Raw genomic sequence first — 27,313 nt, forward strand, 5'->3', positions numbered from 1 at the left:
AAAACAATGTATCTCTCTTTGACAGCTAGCAGTCAGAGCGCATTTCAGATACGGCAGCCTTATTGTCCTATTTGCAGCCCGTTCCCAGGTTCTGAGCAGTGGAATTTTAGCTTCCTTCCCTCTCTCTCGCAGGTATATATAGTCCAAAACTCCCCCCCCCTCCTGCTTCCCAGAGGGGGGATTTACTATTTTTTGAGGTTGAAATTAATCCTTTCCAATCGGCTTTCCAAGACTCTAGCTTGCAGCCTCTTTGCTTTGTTCTATTTACAAAAGCGGAAGGCGGACTTCCTGTTTATGCCTCCCCGCTACAATTCTGAATTGAATCTTTCTTCTTTTAAAAGTTTCCAATTTGTTCTACTCATAGGCAGTATCTTTTAGAGTCCAATTGTCGACAGGAAAAAGTTAGTGCTCTCCGGCAACGGCTGTGCGGCTTCACTCCGTGGAAAAAGCAGTCGGTTCACAGCACCGCGCTGCTCACCCCACTTCGCTCCGGAGCCCCGAAAACGGGTTTCCCCGCGAGTAGGGGAGGCGCAAAAGGTGCCTGTCGAATCCCACGTTCACAGGCTTCACCCGCCTGTGATTTCTGAAGGGTCTCCGCCTTCGCCGTGATGGCTAGACCCGGTTTTCACGGAGTAAATTCCTCTTAGTCAGAGGAATTCCGCCATTACCGATGGCGCTAACCCGGAAGTCTGGTAGTTCCATGCTAATCAAATCCACATTTGCTGTTTCGCTAGCCATGCCTCCCCACCCCCTCCCAGGAGCAAACAGGCTGCTTTTGCCCCTCCCTTTGTCAAGGACTTGGCGCAGCTGGAACAGCCTCTTGGTCTAGGCTAGGGTCTCTCTCTCCCCAGGCGGGCCGGTCCAGAGGGGAAGCGGGGCCTTGAGGCTCTGGCTGCTGGGCCAGCCCCAAGAGCACAGGAGCCACAGGAAGGGCTCTGGGCCTCACCTCATAGAAGTTGTCCCTGTTGAGGAGCAGCTTTGCATTCTCCCAGCCCGGCTCCTGCTCAAATATCAGGCAGAGGATGTCCGTCACCATGACCACAGTCTCTGGCGGCTGGCGATAGCTGCGCAGCTCCTCAATGTCCTGCACCCGCAGCATGGCCAGGGCCTCCTTGTAGTCCTTGTTCACCTGAGAAGAGAAGGGTCACTCTGGGATGAGGCGGGCAAGGGCCTTCAGGCCGGGCTCTCCTCACCTGCCCCCTCTGCCACACCTGCCCTCCAGATGGCAGCTGCAGGAGGGCCTGGTGACTGAGCAAGACCTTCCTCCCCCCCACCTGCCCCCATACCTTCCTCATGGCCAGCTCCCTCCCCTTCTCCAGAGCATCCCGCTCCTTGGTAAGAGCATCGATACGCGCTTCATACAGCTCACACTCCTTCTCCTGCTGCTTCAGCACCTCCTGCTCCCGCTCCACCTCCCGCTGACTGCAGATCACTTGCTGCAAGGCAAGGAGGATGGGTGGGGTGAAAGGTGACCACCCTAAAGCCACCAACCCCCTAAACCGCAGCAGTATCTCCAGGACACCTGGCTGCCGCTGGCTCAGGCCACATCCAGCCCAGTGACCAGTTCTCACAGTGGCCGGCTCTGGTGCTCCTTGTGGGAAGCGCACTGGCACGATGGGTGCCCAAGAGCCTCTCTCACACATAGCAGGGGGCAGCCTTCTCTGATGAGGTGCATCTGCCTCAGTTAGAACTAACATAGAAGTGGGAGTTTAAAATATCCCTGTTCAGCCTAGCACTGAGGAAAATTCACTGTTTTAAAAATCTGTGTATTGCTTTTGATTGTTTTGCTATTGTTTGCTGTCCTGGGCTCCTTTGAAAGGAAGCGGGGAGGGATAAATACCTAAGAAATGATCCACCACAACTTGGATTCTGGGCCCTCTGACACCAGAGAGACCACGGCCATCCTCGCGGGAAGACACACCTCTCGACTCTGGCCTTTGTCAGCTAAAGGATTTGCTTTGTGGGACCCACCTTGCTTTTATATATTTAGATACTTATATACCACCAATTCATACCATAAAATATAAATTAACATCAAAGTCACTAGCCAATCAAATTCAAGCAGTTGCATAGGATAGTCTGCATAAAAGAAGTCTTCAAGGGACACTTGGAAATCCAAAGCCAGGGTGCCTCCCGCGTCTCTGCTGGAAGAGGGCTCCTCAGCTGAATGCCCGACTCCTCAGGGAGGCCAGTTTGGCCCCTGCAAGAAGCAGACAACCAGCAGCACTCCTCCAGGTGACCTGCCATGGAGCTGGGACCCAAGGGCTCCTCGAGTTGTCAAGGGCTTCATATATTAACACAGGACCCTTCAAACTGACCCACGTGCAGATGCCCCTGTCAGCAGCCAGGATGTGACCTTCAGTGCTAGCTGGAGCTTCTGGACCAAGCTCACAGGCAACACCTCATTGCAGTAGTCCAGCGTGTGGGCTGCGGTGGTTGGATCATCCAGATTTGGCTGCAGCTAGCTGGTCAGAGGCATTCCTAGCCAGTTGCTGGAGCCTCTACTGAAAAATGTACCCAGGAGTACCCCAAGCTATGTGTCTGCTCTTTCAGAGAGAGGGCAGCCCTGCCCAGAACAGGCAACTGATCTGTCTCCTGGGCATGGAAACCACCTTCCCAGACAGCCTCTGTCTCCCCAAGATTCAAAACACCCAACATGCTGTGAGCCAGGTTTGCCTCTATGGTTTGTCCATAGAATCATAGAATCATAGAGTTGGAAGAGACCACAAGGGCCATCGAGTCCAACCCCCTGACAAGCAGGAAACAGCTGGTGGGGAAAGGCAGCCCTCAGCAGACGCCTTGTCTTGCTCTGCTGCTGGGGCAAAATGGGCTTCAGCTGCTTTGGAGGAGCAGCTCTTAAGCCTTTTGAACCAGGTCCTTCACTTGAATATGGCGCCCAGTGAGTTCCAGGTGCTTTATAAATGTCAAGCCAGCTGGGAGCTGAGAGTTTCAAGCCAGCTGGCAGCAACTGAGTGGAACAGGACTGGCCGGCCTCACTCACCTCCTTGATCTTCACCAGCTTCTGCTGCAGGAAGCGCACGTCCCGTGTGTGCTCCTGCTGCTTCTTGCTCACTTCTCCCATCTTGTGCAGGGCCATCTTCATCCTGCAGGTGAGGAGGCACACAGAGGGGGTCTGGGGCACAGGACTCGGGGGTCCAACACCCACCCAGGTCTGTCAGTTAATCTGGTTGCCTGAAGTCCCTTCATAGGATGCCTAAGACAGATACGTGACGCCCTCTGAACCAGGGATGCCTACAGAGAATGCAACTTGGGGGGCTACTTAAGTTCCTCTCAATGGGGTGAGGATGCAATCCTTAGTTCTTGGCTGATTGTCAGAAGGCAACTCTTGCTTCCCTTCAAGGGCTCCTCTACATCCCTCCTGCATCCATGAACAAAGGTCTTTCAGGTAAACTCACCTATCCTGTGAATCAAAGTCCTGCAAAATACTAACGGATGGACCTTCTCCATCACCCTTCCTGGCCCTTTTTATTTATTAATGTATTTTTCAATATACACCATACAGTGGTACCTCGGGTTAAGTACTTAATTCATTCCGGAGGTCCGCACTTAACCTGAAACTGTTCTTTTTTAAAATGTTTTAAAGTTCTTATTGTTAAAATAATTCAACATTAATACACATATATTACAAATATACAAGCATACAAACATACATTTCATACAACATTCCTACATACCTACAACATACCTACACTCAATCCCACAGATAATTCCTTTTCCCATCACCATCCACCACCCCTCTGTTCTTAACCTGAAGCACCACTTTAGCTAATGGGGCCTCCTGCTGCTGCTGCGCCGCTGGAGCACGATTTCTGTTCTCATCCTGAAGCAAAGTTCTTAACCTGAAGCACTATTTCTGGGTTAGCAGAGTCTGTAACCTGAAGCGTATGTAACCTGAAGCGTATGTAACCCAAGGTACCACTGCACATTCATATTTACATCCTATCAAATCCTGTATGGACTTTCCAACCTATCTTTCCTTGATGCCCTCTTACACATTCTTATGTTTGTTATACCTCCATTTATTATCTACTCCAAAGGTTTTCACCCTTCTTGGGTCCACAGCTCCCTTGACCAACTCCCTTCTTTCTGAGGCCCCCCGGTGGGGCTCAGGAGCCCAGTTGTGGCCCCCCCCTTGCCTGCAGAGCTGGCAGCCTCTCACCCTTTTGGAACCCCCTCCCTTGTGGAGTGTTCCCTCAGCCCCTGGTCTCTGAGCCACCCCCCACAACCCAAAGAGAGGTGCTTCCTCACACTGCCCCACAAGGGCCCTAGTGGCCAAAGCTGAACGGGAGGCCAGCACCGTACCTTGGGAGGCAGCAGTGGCAGCGGAAAACACAAGAAAGGCCAGCGCAGCGCATGTGAAATATACTGGGAGTCGAGAGTGGATTTCATGCTCTTTATTCAGTTCATAGTGGTGAGGAGGAATGCAAGTTCCCCTAAAATATCTGCTTTATATACATTATTTACTCAATGGGCTGCATGTGATTGGCTAATTCCGGGATTCTCCTGTAGGCCAATCAGGTTGTGGATTCACTTCCACCTGGAGCTGGATTGGGTGGCCCCTGCAGACCAATCATACTGCTGCATTGTTCCTAGGACCAATCAGACTGCTGCATTCTGAATCCTATTCAACTCAGTATATAACAGCCTGCCTGGCTGGCCTCCCCCTTGTCTGTCCATTCTCAACAACATGGGCTGGCGGGCTGGGCTCCTTCACCCACTTCAGTTCCTGGCAACCAGCATCCCCTGACCAACCCCAGGGACACCATTCACCTGTAGCCATGCAAGCCTTTGGGAGGCAGAGATGTGAGGCTGCATCAGAAGAGGAAGGGAAGGAAAGAGGGGCAGAGGCCAGGGTTGCCCACAGCACCCCAACCATCATTCAGGGCACCCAGGGTGCCATGGCACATGGGCTGAAAACCCCTGATCTACTCTTTTCTCCTTCTATTCATAACCCTTACTTTTGTTTGCTGCTGCTCACATATTAATCACTGCTGGTAAATTTATCTTGAAATCACATTGTTTTAAATATCCCTCAAATTGTTCCCACGCTTGTTACTATCTTTCCTTCTATATTTCTTCTCTTGGCCCTCATGCTTGCTAGTTGGATATGTTCTATTAGTTTAAGTAGCCATTAGTTCTTTGTCGGGACAGCTTTCTCTTTCCACATCTTAGCGTACAATATTCTTGCAGCATATTGAGTGTATTGTGCACTCAATATGCTGCTACACTCAATATGCCAGCAAGTTTGGAAAACTCAGCAGTGGCCAGAGGATTGGAGAAGATCAGTCTACATCCCAATCCCAAAGAAGGGCAGTGCCAAAGAATGCTCCAACTACCGCACAATTGCACTCATTTCACACGCTAGCAAGGTTATGCTTAAAATTCTACAAGGAAGGCTCAAGCAGTATGTGGACCGAGAACTCCCAGAAGTGCAAGCTGGATTTAGAAGAGGCAGAGGAACCAGAGACCAAATTGCAAACATGCGCTGGATTATGGAGAAAGCTAGAGAGTTCCAGAAAGACATCTACTTCTGCTTCATTGACTATGCAAAAGCCTTTGACTGTGTCGACCACAGCAAACTATGGCAAGTTCTTAAAGAAATGGGAGCGCCTGATCACCTCATCTGTCTCCTGAGAAATCTCTATGTGGGACAAGAAGCTACAGTTAGAACTGGATATGGAACAACTGATTGGTTCAAAATGGGGAAAGGAGTACGGCAAGGCTGCATATTGTCTCCCTGCTTATTTAACTTATATGCAGAATTCATCATGCGAAAGGCTGGACTGGATGAATCCCAAGCCAGAATTAAGATTGCCGGAAGAAATATCAACAACTTCAGATATGCAGATGACACAACTTGGATGGCAGAAAGTGAGGAGGAATTAAAGAACCTCTTAATGAGGGTGAAAGGTAAAAGGTAAAGGTAAAGGTACCCCTGCCCATACGGGCCAGTCTTGACAGACTCTAGGGTTGTGCGCTCATCTCACTCTAGAGGCCGGGAGCCAGCGTTGTCCGCAGACACTTCCGGGTCACGTGGCTAACGTGACGAAGCTGCTCTGGCGAGCCAGCACCAGTGCAGCACACGGAAACGCCGTTTACCTTCCCGCTATAAAGCGGTACCTATTTATCTACTTGCACTTAAGGGTGCTTTCGAACTGCTAGGTGGGCAGGAGCTGGGACCAAACGACGGGAGCTCACCCCACCGCGGGGATTCGAACCGCCGACCATAGGATCGGCAAGTCCTAGGTGCTGAGGTTTTACCCACAGCGCCACCTGCGTCCCGAGGGTGAAAGAGGAGAGCGCAAAATATGGTCTGAGGCTCAACATCAAAAAAAACTAAGATCATGGCCGCTGGTCCCATCACCTCCTGGCAAATAGAAGGGGAAGAAATGGAGGAAGTAAGAGAGAGTCTACCACCTCCCAAGGGAGTCCATTCCACACAGTTCTGTCAGGAAGTTATTTCTGATGTTTAGTCGGAATCTCCTTTCTCATCACTTGAGGCCATTGGTTCCAGTCCTGCCCTCCAGAGCAGGAGAAAACAAGCTTGTTCCCTCTTCCATGTGATAGCCCTTGAGATATTTGAAGATGGCTATCATATCTCTCCCAGTCTCCTCTTTTTTCAGACTAAACATACCAAAATCTCTCAACTACAGAATGCCACGGCGAGGCTCTTTACAGGGCCTTGCCACAGGATCACATTCATCCAGTGCTTTACCAGCTGCACTGGCTCCCAGTGGAGTACAGGGTCAGGTTTAAGGTGCTGATTTTGATCTTTCAAGCCCTATGCGACCTAGGACCCACATACCTATGGGACCGCCTCTCCTGGTATGCCCCACGGAGGACCTTAAGGTCCACAAATAACAACACTTTGGAGGTCCTAGGTCGCAAGGTGATTAGATTGGTCTCAACTAGGGCCAGGGCCTTTTCAGTACTGCCCCTGACTTGGTGGAACGCTCTGTCCCAAGAGACCAGGGCCCTGTGGGACTTGATATCTTTCCACAGGGCCTGCAAGACAGAGCTGTTCCGCCTGGCTTTTGGTTTGGACTCAGTCTGACCCTTATGTTTCCCTCCCCGTATGGTTTTGATTTATGGGCTACTACTAAAATGAGACTGCATTTTAAATTGTATTTTAACCTGTATTTTAATTAGCAGTTTTTCCCCCTTTCCTATTATGTTTTATTGTAATTTTATTGGTGTTAGCCGCCCTGAGCCTGGTTCTGGCCGGGGAGGGCGGGGTATAAATAAATTTTTTTATTATTATTAACCGTTCCTCATAAAGCCTGATTTATAGACCCTTGATCATCTTGGTTGTGCTCCTCTGCACACGTTCCAGCTTGTCAATAAATATCCTTAAATTGTGGCACCCAGAATTGGACCCAGTATTCCAGGTGTGGTCTGACCAAGGCAGAATAGAATAGCACTATGACTTGCCTTGATCTGAACACTAAACCTCTGTTCATGCAGCCAGAGTAGCATTTCTTCATCTCAATATCACACTGAGCATTTGGACTAGAGGGACAACAGCAGGTCCCCAGGACCGAATCACTCTTGGGGTCAGTGGAAAGGCAGATTCCTGTCACCAGAAAACTTATGGCGTCCAAATCCCTTGATGATGGCTCTCAGTGGTTTGATGTAGACGTTAAAAGGTACAGCAGACAGAACGGACCCTTGTGGGACTCCACAGCCCCAGAAGCAAGAAACAAACTCCCAGTGTAAGCCAAGAAACACATTGCTTTCCAGTAGTGACTGAGCAGGGCTGGAGCCCCCATAACAGGACCTCCAAATGCCACCTGCTTGAGCTGCTCCAGAATGCCACAGCCAAGCTCCTGGCCCCACCCCAAGGCAGCAACGTGGCTGGACCCAGAGGCCTTGCTGGTGTCACTGCTGCGCCCACCTTCCGAGCTGAGTGGAAGAGCCACACTTACCGATCCAGCTGCTTGGTATTCTTCTCCTGCAGACTGCTCAACAGCAGTAGGAAGGTGTCAAGGAAGTCCAGGAAAGTCTTGGGGCTGATGAGGGGGAGGTGGGCAGCCAGGGAAGTCATGTATGCCATGGTACAGCAATGGATCTGGGAGGCAGCCTTGGCCGTGCTATGCATCAAGTCCTTGAGCTCATGTACCGACGTCAGCCCTAACAACAGAGAACGGACATATCTGCCCAGGTCAGAGCTTGGGGTGGGTGTCCATCATGGAGGGAGAGATTGGGACGCTGCCATCACCAAGACCAAGGAGAGTGGAGAACAAGTGGGCAAGCAAGCAGGGAGTGGGGGTGGCGGCATGGTGGGCACAGGGCTGTTTGCTGTTGCTGGAGGGACAGGAGGGAGTGCCCTTCCTCCCACTCCCAGCTGCTGCTTCAGTGGCACCCACCTCGAGTGAGCTTGGTTGAAGTCTTCTGGTGGTACATGAGGTGCTTGGAGGCCACTGCCACCAAGGACTCATGGCTCCATGGCTGATAGACCTCCAGGCTGCTGAGCACTTGGGCCAGGGCTGTGGCTGTGATGGGCGGCAGTGCCAAGGAGCCAGCACCCCCCAGCAGCAGCACCACATGCAGGTTGGCACGCACAAACTGGAAGAATCTGCAAGGAAAGCCAGAAGGCAGGACCTGAGCCCTGAACCAAGTCCTCCCTTGCCAACCCCCTGGGCCAAGGGCTGCCCCAGCCCCACACCTTTGCAGAATGAGCTCCTCTCGCATGCTCCGCTTGATGTTCTGGTTCTCCTGCAGCAGGGCCTGGATGACAGCCATGGTGTCTTCTGGGCTGTAGAGGCCAGGGCACGTGCCCTCGGCCATCAGGGCCAGTAGCAGGTGCAAGTTGGCCAGGCTTATGCCGGCGTGCACCAGCAGCAGCACTCGCTTGCCCATGATGCCTGCTTGCCAACTGGCCAATCGCAGCAAGGCCAGGGCCCCTGCCTCATCCTCTTTGGCAGGTATCTCCATGAGCAGCGAGGCGGTGGCACGAGCCGCCAGAGCCACGAGGGTCCTCCGCCCTGTGCAGCGGGCAAAGGAGACAATGGCCCCATGCCGGTCAGGGCCGCAGAAGAGCCGGCTCAGGCGCACTATGTGCTTCAGCGCCTCCAAGCACAGCAGGAAGTTTGGGGGCAGCAAGGGCTTCAGCTGCTTCTCCAGGGTCTTCCAGAGCTTCTCTTGGTAAGGGTTGTGGGTGTTGGGGCTGTAGGAGTCGGGGCCCAGGTCCTTGCTGAAGACGACGTCCCGGAGCTCCTCACCTGGCTGCAGCAGGAGGTGGGAGGGCAGCAGGGGGCCGGTGCTCTCCTTCTTGGGAGAGCCATGGCGCCTGGCCTTGTGGAGGTGAAGCCGGCTGGGGGATGCCCGGCGCCGGTCACGTGGGGACCGGCCCTGGGAGGTAGGGGTCTGCTTCCTTGCAGCTTCCTCTGCGGTTTCCGCCTCTGTGGTCTCGCTCTCTAGCTCCAAAACAGCCAGGCCTTCTCCAGGGTCTGGGCGGTCCAAGGCCAGCGCTGCTGCCTGCTCCACTGGGTCCCAGGGGTCAGGGCAGCCCACCTCACCACTCCAAGGGAAGAGGGGCTTCTCTTCTTCTGGCTCCTCCTCCGCTGCCCATTCTGCATCAAGGCTGTTGCTGAAGCTCCTGCTGGGCAAGTTGAAGGCAATGCCAGCTCTGCTGGGCGGGTGGTGGTCCTGGTCCCTGGGGGGGCTGGAGGACCAGGTCCTCTGCGCCACCCGAATGACATTGTGCTTGGCACAGAAGACGGTTATGGCGACGTCCATCAGCATCTGCTCGCAGAGCTCCCGCTGCTGCTCCCTCTGCAGTGGGTCACAGAAGACGCACAGACACTCGTGTATCCAGAGGCGGACGACCAGTCGGGTGCTGAGGAGGGCAGTATAGCCCGCCCCCATGGTCATCTTGGTCACCCCAGAGGTGCGCCGGCTGGACGCCTGCTTGAAGTTCTGTTCCTCCAGGGGACTGCTGAGGTGGATGCCTGGGCGAGGCCGCAGCAGGAACAGCCCCTTGAACACCTTCTGGATGTCGTGCAGCGAGAAGTGGAAGAGGCAGCAGGCGGGAGAGGGCGGGAACAAGCTCTTGGCCGTCTCATAGGCATTGATGGTGGCCCTGACCAGTGCCAAGGCCAAGTCATTTTGCCGGGTCAGCAGGGGGAACTTCTCCAGCCAGCACAGAACAGGCTCCACATACAGGCCCAGCAGGGAGGATCTGGTCATGAGCGGCAACACCACAGTGCTGAAGAGCCTGCCAAAGCGAGGGCAGAGGGGCAGGGCACCTGTCATGGGCACGGAGAGTGTGCCAAAGCAGTTGAAGCCGGTGGCCGGGCAGTGCTGCACCTCCAGGGTCTCTCCGTGGTAGAACTGCTGGTAGCTCAGAGCCTGGCGCAGGGACTCCACCACAGGGCTCGAGCCCCGGGCTGAATCTGGACAGGAGGAGGAGGAGGACCATAAGAGCTGTGGCAAAATCCCTCACGGCCTCCCCACAGTGCAGGGAGAGGATGTTCTCCTCCCCAGCCCCCTTGGCTCACCCACAAAGGCCAAGTGCAGGTCCTCCACCAGGAAGAGGCAGCGTCCCTTGGCAGCTGCCCCGCGCCCGGGCTTGCCCTTGTCTCGCGCCAGGCTGAGGAAGCGCTTGTGCAGCAGGTGGCGCAGGTGGGCTGGTCTAAGTGCAGGGGTGAGGCAGACCCGGTGGTAGCTGTGGTTCGGTTGCACCAGCATCTCTGCAAAGGAGGACTTCCCGCAGCCCGGCTCCCCAACCAGCAGGACTGGACGCTCGCTGCTCAGGAGCAGGTCCACCACAAAGAGCGCCCGCTCATGCTGAGGAGGGAGGAAGGAATGGCAGAACACACATGGGCTCCCCAGCCAGAGATCCCCCCTCCCAAGGGGCTGGCCCTACCTGGGGCTGCAGGACAGAGAAGGTGACTGGGAGGACCTTGACACGGTTGGATAGATAGGACCCGTTAAAGGATTCCAGGGTGCCATCCGCTGCCAGGGGGCAGAGGTCGAAGGCGGAAGGCCCAGTGGGGAGCTTGATGGAGAACTGGCTCCTGTGCAGGGCCTGGCGGGCAAAGTGCTCAAAGAGAGGCCAGTGCCTGGAGGAAGACAAAGGGCAGGGGAAGAACTCTTTGAAGCCCCCAAGACCGCAATACCAAAATGCTGCTCCACCCACCGGCATGGCTCACACCCTGCCTGTCCAGCACCACCAATATAACAGAATCATATCAAATCGTAGCGTTGGAGGGGACCCATGTACAGTACTGCATGTACAGTAAGATGTTCTGACCCCTGTGGAGAGTCAGCCTTTCCGAAAGCAGCTCTGCTGCACCACTGTGATGCCCACAAGGGAGAAAAGCCCAAGGTCCAGAGGGCAGAGGAGAGGATCTTGGCTGCTGGCTTTCCGTGGGTTGTCTTGTTCCAAGTCTGAAGTGGGTCTCTCCGAGCCCTCCTTGTCGTCGCAGGGCCTTGCCTGGGGCCAGGGGCATAGCATGGGGGGCCCCAGGGGTGGTTGCCCCAGAAAAAAAATGTTAGGGGCAAAACATTTCAACCAGGAAGCGACCTCTCCAGACAACAGAAGAACTCTTCTTTTCTTTGCAGCTGTAATTTCCTGGGTGACGTGGCCCCATGAGGCAGCTGAATGTGCGTGTTCTCCATCCATTTCCCTCCCACCCCTCCGAGTGGCCCTGGGCACTGGCAACCCACGCTACACCACCAGACAAGGGGGGAGGGGCTGAAGAAGAGTTTGGGATGGTCTGCATGAGGAGAGAGGGCTTTGGGGCAGAGACAGAGCCCTCTTGCCTCCATGCGGGACCTCCAGTGCCACTCACCTCTTCACTTGCCCTGCCCTATGACGCTGGGATGCCCCTTGCTGGCTTCGGAGATGTCTTTGCTCCTCCAGTTCTCTCCCCTGCCCTCCCCCAAGGTCTCTTCTTCACTTGCATTTCTCCAGCCTCTGTGCTGCCCCCTCAGTACACAACATCAGCTAGTTGGCAGCTGGCGCCCGTCCGTCTCGGGAGACTATGGAGGAGTGTGCCTTTGGGGGTGATGTCAAACTATTGGAAGGTTACAGCACCAAGAGGACAATCTCCTTCCATACACTTACTGGCATTTCCAAAGGCTCCTTCTTTCCTGGCTCTCCCCTGCCCCCACGGGCCATCCTTAGGTCTTCCCCCCACCTTGTGAGGCAAAGAGTGCAAAGAGTCCAGAGTACCTGGGGTGTAGGTGGCCTCCGAAGCCCCAGATGTAGGCAAAAACAAAGATGCTCTGGGCCAGCAAGTGGTGGTGGGCAGGGACGGTGTCGTCCAGACTACGGGACAAGGAGGCAGTGCGGCTGTCCAAGACGATGCCCTTGGCATCTGTGGGGAAAGGGCTGGGGTGAGCTGGGCTCCCCCCCACGCTCCATGCTCAACAGAGCCAGGGCAAGGAGCCTCTCCACCACTAAACACACAAAGGGCATAGGGATCTACGGGAATAGCCCCACAGCATGGGATGCAGCCCTGGCAGGAAGAGGCTCCTTCCCCCACACCCTGGGGTCTCAACATGCCCCCAGGTGCCCCGGGGGGGGGGGTCACTTACCTGTCGACTCCTGAGTGGCAGCAGGAGGAGGAGGAGGAGGCAGGTGCTTGACCCGGTCCCGGCGCAGGTGTTGCTCCAGCAGGGCAAGGAGGAGCCTCAGGAAGGTGGTTGTCTCCTGGACGCCCTGGGCCACGGGGTCCTGGGGGTGGGTGTGGGGGAGCAGCACCGAGCAGCAGTGCTCCCGCAGGAAGGCCAGCGTCGCGGGGAAGAGCTCCTCGGCCAGGCTGCGCAGCATGGCCAGGCTCTCCTGGGTCAGGCTGTACATGCGGTACACAGGGGCCAGGCCCGAGGCCAGCAGCCCCCGCCACAGGCTGGCCCCCCCGCAGTACAGCAGGGAGTAGTGGGTGCAGACGGAGGGGGGCACGTTGGAGGTGCTGGGCATTTCAAAGAGGAACTTGACATTCTTGGGGATCTGCAGCTTCTGCCCATTTGGCAGACTGAGGGAAGGTCTGGCACTGAAGAGGGAGGAGATGGGCTCCAGCCACTCTGCACAGGCTGCCCCATCCAGCACCAGCCACTCCTGGGAGCTCCCCTCACCAGTCCTGTGTGCCAGGGTGGAGGTGGCCGCTCTCTGCAGAACCCGGGAGAGGACCCCATCCTGCCATATGCTGCCCTCCAGGCTCCCCACAAACTCAGCTACACTCAGGCAGTTCGGCCACAGGCAGACGGTGCTGGTCGGCTGGAAGAGGCTGCTGGGGCTGACCTCAGCCATGTGGGCCCCTGGTGCAGCATCGCTGGCTGCCAGGCGGCTCAGTGCCTTGGCCAGGGTGCGCCACATGGTGGTCTTGCCGCCCCCCGCAGGCCCCAGCAGAAGGACGCCTGGGGCCCCCAGCAGGGCCTGGAAGAGCTGACCGGCTATGCTCAGGAGCTCCTGCTCGGGCTGCAGCTTGTCTTCGTGCAGCTGGGCCACCAAGGCACTCTGGAGGCGGTAGGGCACCCGCGACTCAAAAGCCTGCAGGGGGGCTCCCGGAAAGACCTCGCGCAGCAAGTCCTGCGTGTTCTGGAGTCGTGGGCACTCCGGGCCGCTGAGCAGCGAGGAGAGGCACAGCGCTTTGACCATGGCCGGCTGCTCCTCCAGGCCCTGGAAGAATGCGGCCCTGCCTGAGGGCCGGGACTTGAGCGTCAGGGAGCCCTGCCCGGCTGGACGGCTGAACAGGATGCTGACCGCCACCCTGACCACCTCCCGGACGAGGCTGCAAGAGCCCAGGTGGGGTTTCGGGTTCAGCTCCCCCTCCAGGCGCAGAAAGTGGTTCAGCTTCTCTGCGAGACGGGTAGCCTCCCGGAAGCCAGCGGCCAGCAGGGTGACCTCTGCCAGCTGGGTGAGGTCAGGGGGCAGCATGGCCAGGGGGCGCATGGCCAGGCACAGGGCCTCTGGGAGGCGCTCCAGGGTGATGACGCAGCCATAGGTCTCCCGCACCCGCAGCAGCCGCCCCCCAAAGAGGATGTTGCCCAGGACACGGGGCTGGTAGGGCTCGGCCTCATCGGTGCCCAGCTCCAGCACTGGGATGGCAGGCTGCAACTCACCCTCAGAGCTCTCGGAGCTCTGGGAGCTCTGGCTGGAATGGGGGGAGCCCCCACCCGAGGACACCCCTGCTGTGGCTCCACGGCCCCCTTGCAGGCTCTGGCACATCCGCTGCAGGTCAACCAAACGCTGGCTGAAGGCCGAGAGCACCGCTGCCTCCAACCGCTCCGCCGCTTCCAGCAGCAGCAGTGCGCCAGCATGCACCGCCCCGCAAAGGTAGCGTGAGAGGCAGCCCACCGACATCTGCAGGGTGCAGTGCAGGGTGACCAGCTGGCGACCCAGAGCCTCGGCCAGGCCCCGCACCGTGTGGGACTTGCCCACGTCCGGGTGGCCCAGCAGGCCTCCACAGCGGAAGTCGTCCAGCGCCAAGAGCAGCCCCAGGAAGGTCTTGTCCAGCGAGGGGCTCCCCAGGAGGTGCAGGCAGGGCCCCAGGTACTCATAGTCATAGCGGAAGCGGCGGTCAAGGGCCTCTGCCCAGCAGCCAGGGGGGCTGCCCACCCAGGGGCTGCCAGCAGGGAGCCCCGCCCTCTGGGCGCACTCGGGACTCAGGGCCACGTGGTACTTGAGGAGCCGGGCCCACTCAAAGGCTTGCGGGGAGCTCACCTGGCACTTGAGCAGCCGCGCAAGGGTGTCGCGCTGCTGCACCGTCAGGGTGATCAGCACTTCCAGCAGCAGACCCAGCTGCTCACTGCCGGGCCGGCAGGGGCGCAGGTTGCGGAAGTTGCGGACGTAGTGGGCCAGGGCTTCCAGCTTCAGGTTTAGCTTGAGCTCCAGCTCTGGCTGGCAGCAGTGATTTGAGAGGGCCTCCTCCAGGGTGGCGCGCCACACGGCCTCCTCGGCTAGCACCACACATTGGTTGGGGAAGGTGCGACACAGCGTGGCCCAGCCCTCCACCACCATGTGGAGGGGCAGCTCGGTGGGGCCAGGGCGATGCTGGAAGGCCACATCCAGCTGGGGCCGCAGTGCCAGGCGCTGGGCCACACACTGCTGCATCTGCTGAAAGACGGTCTCTTTCATGCGCTGCTCCAGGGCGCAGAGCCACTGGGTGGCCTTCCGGCTGAGGCAAACTATGCTGCACAGCTCCAGCTCCTCCTCCTGGTCCCCAACCAGGCCCGTCACCTGCACCACCGGCAGCTCGGCTGACAAGGCGCCACGCTTGTGGGTAGCGGAGGGCACGATGAGCGCCAGCTGGCGCACTCCGGGGAAACAACGCTGGGCCCAGACTGAGGCCTCTGCTGGCTCAGAGGCTGTGGCCAGCAGGCTGATCAGCTCCTCATTGCTGAGGAAGAAGAGGCGGGGAAAGCCCATGCGCGTGCCCTCCAGCACGTAGTCCAGGGCCCGGATGATGACCTGCAGGTCTCTGGAGCCGTCCACAAAGGCTTCTTGCAAGGCACCCCCGACAAAGCGGCTCTCGCGGCAGGAGCCACAGGGGGGCCTCACACTGGACAGCACCAGCGGGTCATTGCAGGTCACCTGTATGAACTCTCGGAAGTGGCTGTCCACCCGCTGGAACCGCGACTCCTGCATGGAAGGGGAAGGGGGAAGACTGGGCTGCAGCAAGGGGCTTCGGGCAGAAAACCAGTGCAGGGGCACCCAAAGGGAAGAGGCAACCAAGAGGCTCGGGGGCGAAAAGAGGCCCGTCTGCAACTCACCAGCTCAGAGCTGGGGAGACTGATGTCCATTTCGTAGAGAACAATGTTCAAGAAGACCCATTTCTGCTGGAAATTGACCCAGGCCTCGAGCAGGGATTCTGAGGTACAGAGTGGAGATGAGGATAGGGAAGACTCTCTCTTTGCTGCAAAGCACCTCCTCCCTCACGGCCAAGCTGGCCCAGAGCTATGGCTGCCCCCCACCCCAAAAAACTGCCCTTCCCCCAGGGCCTCCTGCCCCAGCTCCTCACCAAAGGAACGCAGGATGGACGCCCAGCTCTCAGCCTCCAGCAGGATGTCGGAGGAGAACGGGGAGAGGATGATGTTCTGGAGAGTCAAGAGGCTGTGCTCCACCGTTGCCTTCAGCTCTGCAGTATCTGAGGCCGAGACCAGAGGATGAGGGCTGGGCAGGGAGAGGAGGCAGAGGCCACCTTTGCCCATGCCACACAGGCGTGAGGGCTGCCGCAGCAGGAGCCACCTTCAGAGGACTCTCTCTGCTCGGGTCACAGCTCAGTCCCCCCTCCCCAAGTGAGGAGCCCTTGCCATTGCAGCCAAGGCTGGCACTCTGGTGATTTACCTGACAAAACGTAAGTGCCACTGTCCTTAGAGATGTATTCCAGCTTGGGTTGGCGGTGCCGTGCAGCAGCCGGCCGGCGAAAGCGCTCAGGCTGCGGCTCCTTGTGGGGAACGTTGAGGATGAAATTGACGAGGCGGAACTGCTTCTCGGCCCAGGACCTCTCCAGGCGGAAAAGGGTGTCCCTGGCGTAATGGCGGCTCTTCTCCAAAGCATAGACCTGGGGGTCAAGGAAGGTCACAGCCCCCCAGGAGAAAGTGGTGGGGTGGTGCCAGGCTGGGCCACACGGGCACAAGGAGCCTCCTTTTCTCCAGGGGCCCAGTTTCTGCTAACCTGCCATGCCAAGCTACTCACCCTGAAGATGGAGTCACTGTGCTCCAGGAGCGGGTAGGAAAGGAGCTGCCCCAGTGTGAACTGCATGTTGAGGGGGCACTTGACGCCCATCCCTGAGAGAGAGAGAGAGGGCAGCTGAGGAGATGGGCTCTGCAGAGTCCTCAGGGGAGGCTTCTCCCCCTCCCCCCGCCTGCTGGCTTCTTGACCCCCACTGCTCCCACCATGGAAAGAGAGGAGGAGAGGAAGCACCTTGACCTCCAGGGCAGGGTCCAGCAGGGGCCAAGGTGCTTCCTGCCTCATGTCTGAGCACCAGGGTCTCACCAGCAAATATCTCCTTCCAGCAGCTGAGCTTGAGAAAGTGGCTGCCCAGTTTCAGGAGGATAGGGAGGTACTTCTGCAAGTTGGCAATGGCACGCAGGCAGGCTTGCAGCACCTGGTTTGGGCTGGGCAGGCAGTGCTCCAGGCTGATCACCTCCTTTTGCCACTCTTCGGTCTTCTCCATGGCCAAACCGGTGTTGAACTGGGGGGGGGGGAGAGAGGAGAGGAGGTATGCTTGGGCAGCCTCACATAGGTTGCATGCTGGGGGAGAGGGAGGGACTGAGGTTTGGGATCCCAAAAGTGGTTCTCCTTGGGCAGGGAGAGGCCAACCCAGCCCCCTCCATCTCTTTACCTTGACAAATGCCAGACACTTCCACTCAGTGATCTGCTCAGTGATGATGCGGAAAAGCTGCCAGATGCGAGTGTGGATCTCGATGACCCCCTGCTTCCCAGTGATGAATGTGACGTCCATGCAATCCCCTGAGGAAGCAGCAAAAGGCCGCAGCAGGGTTCACATCCAGCCCAGAAGAAGGGAGCTCCCTCCTTGCAAGGAAAGGACACCCTGCAGCTCACCTGTCAGGATCCGCTGGGAACGGCAGAGATCAGTGATGCGCAACACCGTGGCCTGGAAGGACTGGCAGAGAGTGCGCAGCTCCTCTTCCATGGCCCGGGGGTTCTGGGAGGGGTCCTGGAAACGCCCCATTGTCACGACAGTCAGCAGCTCCTGCAGCTCCAGGGTCGCTTTCCGGAGGGAGCTACTGAGCTCAGCGATGATGCTAAGGCGCCGTGAGAAAATGAAGTCCGAGACCTCCCGCTGCTGGTACGCAAAGGCATCCCAGGTGTCTAGGAGCTGCAAGAGCCAAGGCTGAGGGTCAGGCTCATGCCAGGCTCTCCGGGCACCTCACCCGAGAGGAACCTGCACAGCCCAAAGGGCTGCTCTCCATCCCAAGCACATCCCAAGTCTGCCCCATGCTTCTCTCTGGTCACAAACGCCATAGGAAGGAAAAGGTGTGCTGGAGGTGGCCTGCGCAACATCACACAAGTGCCACATGCTAGAAATTCCCAGGGGGGCCCACTTTCCCACAGAGTCATTGTGGGTGGGGATACTGGGTGCCCATAGTTATTCAGTGCGGGGGGCATGCTATCATCCCATAGCTGTCAACTTTTCCCTTTTCTTGCGAGGAATCCTATTCGGAATAAGGGAATTTCCCTTAAAAAAAGGGAAATGTTGACAGCTGTGTATCATCCTCCCAACCCAAATGTGCCAAGTGGTCCTGAGATGGATACTTAATGAGTGAGACATGTTGTAGTGATATCAAATTCAAGATATATTTAAATTGCCAGTCACAAAGGCAATCCAACATGGTCACTTTTGGCTTCAAATGAGAAAACTGACCAAGAATGAGAGCACTGGTAAAAGGAAAGTCGAAAAGCAAAACCAAGTGAGTGAAAACTCTTCAAAATACTTGGGGGTTGTTGAAGAACCACAATACTAGAAGCTCAGTTGGAACATAAGCATGTCAGTAACACAGCTACACCTCCACTGAATGCATGAAAACAAAAACATAAGAATCAGACTAAGAGAATGCTGAGGGAAAAACAGAGGTGGCTGAATGTCCTCCAGTCCACTCCTCAAACAGAAATTCACAGTAGGTACCAATTTCCATTTTTGGCCAGAATGGACTGGAGGGTATTCAGGGAACAGGATGTAGCAGAGCAGGATCCCCAAAGGATGGGCTGGGATTCCTCTGCGTCCAAACCAAATATGAACAACCCTCTGAGCACCTCTCCTCAGTGTCAACTGGGGGGAAACCATCTACTTTATAGGGCTTCACCAAAGTATGTGAGGTTCTAGGGGATGCCCTGCAGATGTCAAGAACCGGGAAATTGTCCTTTAAAACAAGCCAAGGTGCCATTTCCTTAAAGAATGAGTGGAGAGTCCCCAAGGACTTCCCCATATGCCTGGGTAATACACAAATTAAGACATTTAGTAAATAAAGGATGAGGACACCTTCATCTCCTTAGATCAGGGGTGTCAAACTCAAATTCATCGGGGGCTGCATCAGCAGTTTGGTCACCCTCAAAGGGCCGGTTGTATCTGTAGAAATGCATGTAAAGTGGAGGTTTTCTGTGTAGAACGGCCGGCGCCGCTAGAGGGCAGACATTCTCTGGCTTGTAGGCTGACGCGCATGCGCTGAAGAGGCGGCTTTCTTGTGTCAAAAAAAAAAAAGCGAGAATAAAAGGTGAAGGCTGGTGGCCGCCGGCGGCTACATGGGCCACATGACGAGGTCTGGCGGGCCGGATTCGGCCCGCGGGCCTTGTGTTTGACACCCGTGCCTTAGATGGACCTGAGAAAGAAAGCCAAACAGGGAAGGCTCGCATTCTGTCTGAGAGAAAAATGTTGGACACACCGGACATCTGGGGACGGCCAGCTAGGGCAGAAAGAGGGAAGCCCTCCCAGGTTTTGGGCTCTATGGAAAACTGAATGGAAAGTGGTCTGGGGATAAAAGCAATCAGGATCCCCTCAGAAAGAGCTGAGTTGAGCATCAGAGGACGAAGCCCCCAACTCTGAAGAAGACCTACAAGGTGAAGGATTGGCTACGAGGAAAAGAGTTCCACGTGACATGGAAGCTGTACGCTGGATCCCTCGGCCAGTAAAGTGAGATGAGCGCCACAACCCCCGAGTCGACCACAACTGGACTTAACGGTCAGGGATCCCTTTAAGATATAGAAAATGAATGTACATAAAAAATAGATGGAAACGTTACAAAAGGAAAAAGAAAAGAAAGAAAAAGAAGCAGACAGAAGATAGGGAAGGAAGAGAAGAGAGAAGAAAAGAGGAAAAGAAGCAACATAGAAAGTGAAAAAGTTATGAAAAATGTCTTATTTTAAGAGAGGGAAATCTACCTTTTCAATAGCTAAGGAGAAGCCTCAAGAAAGTAGGAAAAGACACTCCTGGCGTTTCCTGCACTTCCGACCCATTTTCTAGGGGAGTTCCTAAAACTCCTCAGGGACTCCTGAGGTAAAAAGGGATGATTTCAAGCTGGAGCTGTTTAGAGCTGCCCTTGCAAACACCTCCACACAGAAGGGCCAAGTCTTCTTTGAGTAAGCAGCTTGGGGGTGTTTTATTCTGATCAAGTGGAGAGGGAGAAATCCCTTCGAATCCTCCTGCAAAACCTCCAGGGCAAGGGGAGGAGAACCATGTCCGCCACCGGGAGCTCCTTGGAAGGGAAAGACGGGCTAGAAATGTAATGAAGGAATCCAGAAAGCCAGACCTTGCTGGGGCCGAGGCCCTGAGAGGCTGCCTGCTGCCTGGCAAAGGCCTTGGGGAGAGCGGCCGGGAGGCAGCGCTCTGAGGGAGCCATTTTGAGCTGGGGAGGGAAAGGGCGGGAAAAGGCCTCAGCCGGAGGGCGGCTGCCATGTCTGGGCCCGGCCGGCTCCATCCCGGTCTGTTCTGAGGAGAAGGAAGGAAAACCAGGCCCTGCAGCCGGGGACTCGGGTGAGGGAAGCTTCCGGAGGAGAAGCCAGGGAAGGGCAAAGGCCTTGGAGGCCCAAGCGGAGCCTCGCCTGCTGCGTCTCTCCCTCAATGGCCTCCTGCAGGGGAGCCTGAGGCCAAGGCTGCTGGGGGCCCAGAGGAAGAGGGCCCCCAGGGCCGGAGGGAGCTTGGATGCGGCCCTCAGCTCCGGAAGGGAATGGGGCCCTTTCTGTCTCCAGCTCTCCTTTGTCAACTACAGATTGCCGCTGTTTTATGTGTTGAATATATGTGAGATGGTAATCTATGGACCTAATAAGTATCTCAAGCCATTGGCACTCCTGTCTTCCGCTGCCTCCCGCAGTTTGGTCAAACTCATGCTGGGAGCTTCGAGGACCCACCGTCCCACCATCTCGTCCTCTTGAAGGGACAGAATACCCAAATCCTGTCTGTGAAATCACCCCAGGCCTCAAAACTGTCCAAAACTCCTTTTGTCTTCTAAAAATCCAAAACAGCTTTTCTCTGCTTGTCTCTGCTTTTCTCACAAGATGCTGTGGCAAAAGGCAAAATGTTACTTTCAAAGGCTAATGAATAGGCTCTGTTCATAGCAGGCCTGAGAAATGCATCTTATCTCATTCGGTTGCAACATCTTGGACATGCTGAACCGCCAGGGCTCCTCGACCCACCCCCTCGGCTTCTCATTCCCCCTTGCCTGGGAAGGGTGCCAAGAGTCCCAAGAGTCCCAAGACAGCTCTCTGTTCATGCTCTCTGTTCATGCTCAGAGGAACCCATGGGGCAGGACTCTGGGAAAAGGAGGAGAAAGGGGGAGGGAACTGGAAAGGGGTATATATGCTTTTGCACAGGACTGTGAACTTCGTGCATGCTTTTTGTGAACTATCACATTTGCTCCTTCTACCAGTTCATGGATGGTAGAAATAAAAGCCTTTTCTCCGAAACTATTCCTTGAGTGTCTGTTTGACTCCCACTTCCCTTTCCCGGGCGCAATATTTTTCCCACCCGAGGGCAAAGCCTCATAAGGCTACACTCTGTCGTCCCCTTCTCCTTCTGCCATCCATCTTTCCCAACACCAGGGTCTTTTCCAGGGAGTCTTCTCTTCTCACGAGGTGGCCAAAGTATTGGAGCCTCAGCTTCAGGATCTGTCCTTCCAGTGAGCACTCAGGGCTGATTTCCTTCAGAATGGATACGTTTGATCTCCTTGCAGTCCATGGGACTCTCCAGAGTCTCCTCCAGCACCATATTCAAAAGCATCAATTCTTCGGCGCTCAGCCTTCTTTATGGTCCAGCTCTCACTTCCATACATCATTACTGGGAAAACCAGAGCTTTAACTATATGGACCTTTGTCGGCAAGGTGATGTCTCTGCTTTTCAAGATGCTGTCTATGTTTGTCATTGTTTTTCTCCCAAGGAGCAGGCGTCTTTTCGTTTTGTGACTGCTGTCACCATCTGCAGTGATCATGGAGCCCAAGAAAGTAAAATTTCTCACTGCCTCCATTTCTTCCCCTTCTATTTGCCAGGAGGTGATGGGACCAGTGGCCGTGATCTTCGTTTTTTTGATGTTGAGCTTCAGACCATATTTTGCGCTCTCCTATTTCACCCTCATTAAGAGGTTCTTTAATTCCTCCTCACTTTCTGCCATCAAGGTTGTGTCATCTGCATATCTGAGGTTGTTGATATTCCAGCAATCTTAATTCCGGCCAGGGATTCATCCAGTCCAGCCTTTCGCATGATGAATTCTGCATGTAAGTTAAATAAGCAGGGAGACAATATGCAGCCTTGTCGTATTCCTTTCCCCATTTTGAACCAATCCATTGTTCTATATCCAGTTCTAACTGTAGCTTCTTGTCCCACATAGAGATTTCTCAGGAGACAGATGAGGTGATCAGGCACTCCCATTTCTTTAAGAACTTGCCATAGTTTGCTGTGGTCGACACAGTCAAAGGCTTTTGCATAGTCAATGAAGCAAAAGTAGATGTCTTTCTAGAACTCTCTAGCTTTCTCCATAATCCAGCGCATGTTTGCAATTTGGTCTCTGGTTCTTCTGCCACTTTGAAATCCAGCTTGCACTTCTGGGAGTTCTCGGTCCACATACTGCTTAAACCTACCTTGTAGAATTTTAAGCATAACCTTGCTAGCGTGTGAAATGAGTGCAATTATGCGGCAGTTGGAGCATTCTTTGGCACTGCCCTTCTTTGGGATTGGGATGTAGACTGATCTTCTCCAATCCTCTGGCCACTGCTGAGTTTTCCAAACTTTATTATTATTATTATTATTATTATTATTTAAATGATATTTATTAAAAGTTTAAAGATTACAGAGAAAAGAAGAAAGAAAAAATGAAAAGTTAAACAAAACAAATCAATACCTTACAATACATAGAAAAAAACCCAAAAAAACAATACAGCAAAACAAAAAGAAAAACAAAAACGATTAAAAGCACATCCAATATTTCCATATCTTTGTCTTTCATTTACTTGTTTCATCGACCTCCTCACACCTCCCTTTTTTGTATTCTAATTCAATTAGCTATTTCAGCAAATCCTTTCCATCTTTCTCAATTTTTGTTCTATAATTTATCTTAACACAATCTAACCTTAATTTTTCCACTTCAGCCCATTAACAATCTATTTTTACTTAATTCTTTATAACATTTCTGCTAAAGCCATATAACTTCATTCCAGCATCCTTCTAACATTCATTAATTTTGCAGTATTTCTGTAAATAAACTTTAAATTTTTTCCAATCTTCTTCCACCGACTCTTCTCCCTGGTCTCGGATTCTGCCAGTCATTTCTGCCAGTTCCATGTAATCCATCAACTTCATGTGCCATTCTTCCCAGGTGGGTAGATCTTGTGTCTTCCAGTGCTTTGCGATAAGTATTCTTGCTGCTGTTGTAGCATACATAAAGAAAATTCTATCCTTCTTTGGCACCAATTGGCCGACCATGCCCAGGAGAAAGGCCTCTGGTTTCTTCAGGAAGGTATATTTAAATACCTTTTTCATTTCATTATAGATCATCTCCCGGAAAGTCTTAATCCTTGGGCATGTCCACCAAAGGTGAAAGAATGTACCTTCAGTCTCATTACATTTCCAGCATTTATTATTGGGCAAATGGTAGATTTTTGCAAGCTTGACTGGTGTTATGTACCACCTGTAGATCATTTTCATTAGATTCTCTTTTAAGGCATTACATGCCGTAAACTTCATACCTGTGGTCCATAACTGTTCCCAGTCAGCCATCATAATGTTGTATCCAATATCTTGTGCCCATTTAATCATAGCAGATTTCACCGTTTCATCCTGGGTGTTCCATTTCAACAGCAAGTTATACATTCTTGACAAATTCTTAACTTTGGGATCTAACAATTCTGTTTCCAATTTTGATTTTTCCACCTGGAAGCCAAGTTTTTTGTCCAAATTATATGCCTCCATTATTTGGTAATAATGGAGCCAGTCTCGCACTCTATTTTTTAAATTTTCAAAACTCTGCAGTTTTAGTCTGTCTCCCTCTTGTTCCACTGAGTTTTCCAAACTTGCTGGCACATTGAGTGTAGCACCTTAACAGCATCATCTTTTAAAATTTTTAAATAGTTCAGCAGGAATATCATCACTTCCACTGGCCTTGTTATTAGCAGTGCTTTCTAAGGCCCATTTGACTTCACTCTCCAGGATGTCTGGCTCAAGGTCAGTAACTACACTACCTGGGGTGTACAAGACATCCATATCTTTCTGGTCTAATTCCTCTGTGTATTCTTGCCACCTCTTCTTGATGTCTTCTGTTTCTGTCAAGTCCTTACCACTTTTGTCCTTTATTATGGTAATCTTTGTACGAAATGTTCCTTTCATATCTCCAATTTTATTGAACAGATCTCTGGTTTTTCCCATTCTATTGTTTTCCTCTATTTCTTTGCATTGCTCGTTTAATAATTTAATAATAATAATAATAATAATAATAATAATAATAATAATTGTAAATGGCAAGTTCCCAAGAAAATCCAGTGTTTGGCTTCATAAGATAAACTTCCCCAAAATTGAGAGGATTGGTAAAGAGGAAGTTGAAAGGCAAAACCAAGAGAGTCAAATCTCTTCAAAACATTTGGGAGTTGTTTAAAACCACAATACTAAAAGTTCAACAAGAGTGTATACGTACATCAGATCAGGAAACATACCATGAGGGCCAAGTGGACACCAGTGTGGTTAATAAGCAAAGAAGCTACTGGAGGCAAGAAAGCTTTCTTTGGGAAACGGAAGTCTTGTCCAAAGGAAAAGGAACACAAACCTTGGCAAAAGCAAGGCAAGCAGACAAAAAGGGATGCTAAAAATGCTGGTGCACATTGCTAAAATCATAAAGACCAACAACAAAAAGTTATTTAAATGCATTAGTAGCAGGAGACCATCTAGGGACCCTTGAATGGGAAGGGAGTCCAAGGTGTGCTAAAGGAGGACAAGGAGATTGCAGAGAAGCTGAATGAATTCTTGGCATCTGTCTTCACAGTGGAAGGCATAGAGCAGAGCCCAGTGCCTGGACTCACTTTTGCAGGAAGTAGGTCTGGTTGGCCAGTTTGAGAACAGGATGCTGGACTAGATGCGCCACCGGCCAGATCCAGCAGGCTCTCAAGCAATGTTTTGCTTTTGTCTTCTTCTTTGGCGATCACTCATAGCCGAGTAAGATTGTCTTCCATGAACACGCTCTTAGTGGTGTGTCCGTAGGTGACTGTGGAATCCAATTCTGGATTTGATGACAGAGGGCCATCCAAGATTTGCTTAAAAACCTATGATACGGGGGGGGGGCATGTCTTCTTTACCTTCTTCTTCGCTACAATATATCCATTTATCTCCGAGTCCAATTGTCAGTGTCAAAAGGGACTAAAATCTATAAAATTCATAGAAAATCAACGTGCCAAATTGCTCAATTTCTCTAGGACCCCATGACACCTCCCCTGTCCTCCATAATCCCTCAAGCAAGGTGTCACGTACTCTCAGGAAGACCCTAATCCTGTCAAATCACTCTGCCAAGCCTTTCCTCCCGGCAATGCCAGGTGGCAGACTATGCATACATGGACCATTGTCTTCTCATCACCGGTACTCAGGATGTGCTTATCTGCGCATATCTCCATATGTGTAACCTGTGTTACACAGTGTGCATGCACACGAAAGCTCATACCAAGAACTAACTTAGTTGGTCTTTAAGGTGCTACTGGAAGGAAAAAAATTTTTTGTTTTGACTATGGCAGACCAACACGGCTACCTTTCTGTAACTTGTAATTGTCCCTATTGAAACTCATTTTGTTAGTTTGGGCCCAGTTCTCCAATCTGTTAAGGTTGTCTTGAATCCCGATTCTGTCTTCTCCGACATTAGCTACCCCTTTGAGTTTGGTGTCATCTACAAATTTGATGAGCATCGCCTCAATTCCTTCATCCAAGTCACATATAAAGACATTGGACAACAATGGGCCCAGGACAGAACCCTGCAGCCCCCACTGGTCACTTTTTTCCAGGATGACGAGGCACCATTAAGGAGTATTCTTTGGGTTTGGTCAGTCAACCAGCTACAAATCCCCCTAACAGTTACCTCATTCAACCCACATTTTACCAGGTTCATTGCAAGAATATCATTGAAACATGAAGGATGCCCATATCAGGTGATGCTACTCCTGAAGCAGTGTCAGCCTCCAGCTTGGCACATCACTTTGCCCTGGCAATGTTTTCTTTTCCACTCACCACCAAAATCCTTCCCTGTCCACCCTGCAACTGGGTCTCTCACCGAGTTCTCCAGGCTCTCTTCGCTGGGCGTAAGAGGGCGGAAGCATTGCTGGATGACCTCATTGAGGGCTCGCACGTAGTCCACATATTCCTGCAGCTCTGCCATCTGCCCCTGGTACTGCTCCAGCTGCACGGGAAGAAGCAGGTCAAGCAGGGATGTTGCTGCTGCCCCAGAGAGCCCCACAAGCCTTGGCTGTACCACGCAGCACCTGGGGTCTGCCCCAGGTTGGGAATCCATCCCAGCCCTCAGCCCTGTCCTCTGCAGATGTGATTAGAATGCCCAGGCTCCTTTCACAACATTGGTTTTCCAGGCAGGAGCACGCAGAACCTGGAATCCAAAGCTGGCAGCAGAAAAATGGGAGGGTGGAAACAGAGAGGCGGAAACAAGACACAGAACTCTGCTTCCTGGCCATCACCCCTGGATCCCTCCTCATATATTGGACAGGGCTCCCTGGCAACTCAGACTACTAAGGGGGACCCAACCTTGAAGCCACCCATGGAAGAATGTGTCACAGCAAGGGGCCCGAGCCCCCTCCTTTCTCCAGCCAGACCCCACAAGCAGCCTCCTCCTTGCAGGTGTCTCCATGTAGCAAAGCTTCCTGGAAAGATACAAGAGCTATTTCCCTGTTAGTCGTCCCCCCGGCTCACAGGAGCAGTCAAGGCTTCAGAGGTTCGGAGCAGAGAATTCTCTCTTACAACATTTGGGGCTCTTGAATTGTGAATTGTGCTCAGAAACATGCTGGGAGCCAGAAAAGATCCTTTAGGACCATTGGTTTTTATTATTGTTGTTATTGTTGTTATTGTTGTTGTTATTATTACTGCTGCTACTACTATTCACTTTGTGTTTTTATTCTGTATTTTTATGCTGTGAACCATCCTGAAATCTTCAGATGAAGGGGGGTATACTGCTGCTCCTGCTGCTGCTCCTGCTGCTGCTACTACTACTAGGATTGCAGTGCAGGGCTTCTCTATTGGCAAGGGTGGTCTGGGCCCCAACTAGGCTAGACAAGCAAGAGGAATCTTTTCTTTTTACACACAACCTGGAGATGTGCAGAAAAGGTATAAGATGGGAAGAGTGAATCTGCCCATTAACTGAAGGC

At 53.3% G+C, this 27,313-nt stretch overlaps 1 protein-coding gene across 2 annotated transcripts in view; it reads right to left on the bottom strand.

Annotated features, from left to right (window-relative positions):
- Positions 1-27,313, bottom strand: part of DNHD1 (dynein heavy chain domain 1) — a 49,492-nt gene that overhangs the window by 11,604 nt on the left and 10,575 nt on the right. For both annotated transcript variants that reach the window (XM_053385301.1, XM_053385300.1), the window contains exons 13-30: positions 26,215-26,340; positions 17,534-17,810; positions 17,313-17,440; positions 16,964-17,162; positions 16,664-16,755; positions 16,313-16,529; positions 15,987-16,112; positions 15,739-15,836; positions 12,565-15,607; positions 12,200-12,344; positions 10,889-11,084; positions 10,521-10,809; positions 8,687-10,415; positions 8,388-8,596; positions 7,947-8,151; positions 3,002-3,104; positions 1,287-1,436; positions 947-1,129 (exon numbers count right to left, since the gene is read on the bottom strand). In XM_053385301.1, the coding sequence (XP_053241276.1) occupies positions 947-1,129; positions 1,287-1,436; positions 3,002-3,104; positions 7,947-8,151; positions 8,388-8,596; positions 8,687-10,415; positions 10,521-10,809; positions 10,889-11,084; positions 12,200-12,344; positions 12,565-15,607; positions 15,739-15,836; positions 15,987-16,112; positions 16,313-16,529; positions 16,664-16,755; positions 16,964-17,162; positions 17,313-17,440; positions 17,534-17,810; positions 26,215-26,340 (7,515 nt within the window). The remainder of the gene's footprint in view (positions 1-946; positions 1,130-1,286; positions 1,437-3,001; positions 3,105-7,946; positions 8,152-8,387; positions 8,597-8,686; positions 10,416-10,520; positions 10,810-10,888; positions 11,085-12,199; positions 12,345-12,564; positions 15,608-15,738; positions 15,837-15,986; positions 16,113-16,312; positions 16,530-16,663; positions 16,756-16,963; positions 17,163-17,312; positions 17,441-17,533; positions 17,811-26,214; positions 26,341-27,313) is intronic.

This window comes from Podarcis raffonei, chromosome 4 (assembly GCF_027172205.1).
Source record: "Podarcis raffonei isolate rPodRaf1 chromosome 4, rPodRaf1.pri, whole genome shotgun sequence".
NCBI classification, from domain to species: domain Eukaryota; kingdom Metazoa; phylum Chordata; class Lepidosauria; order Squamata; family Lacertidae; genus Podarcis; species Podarcis raffonei.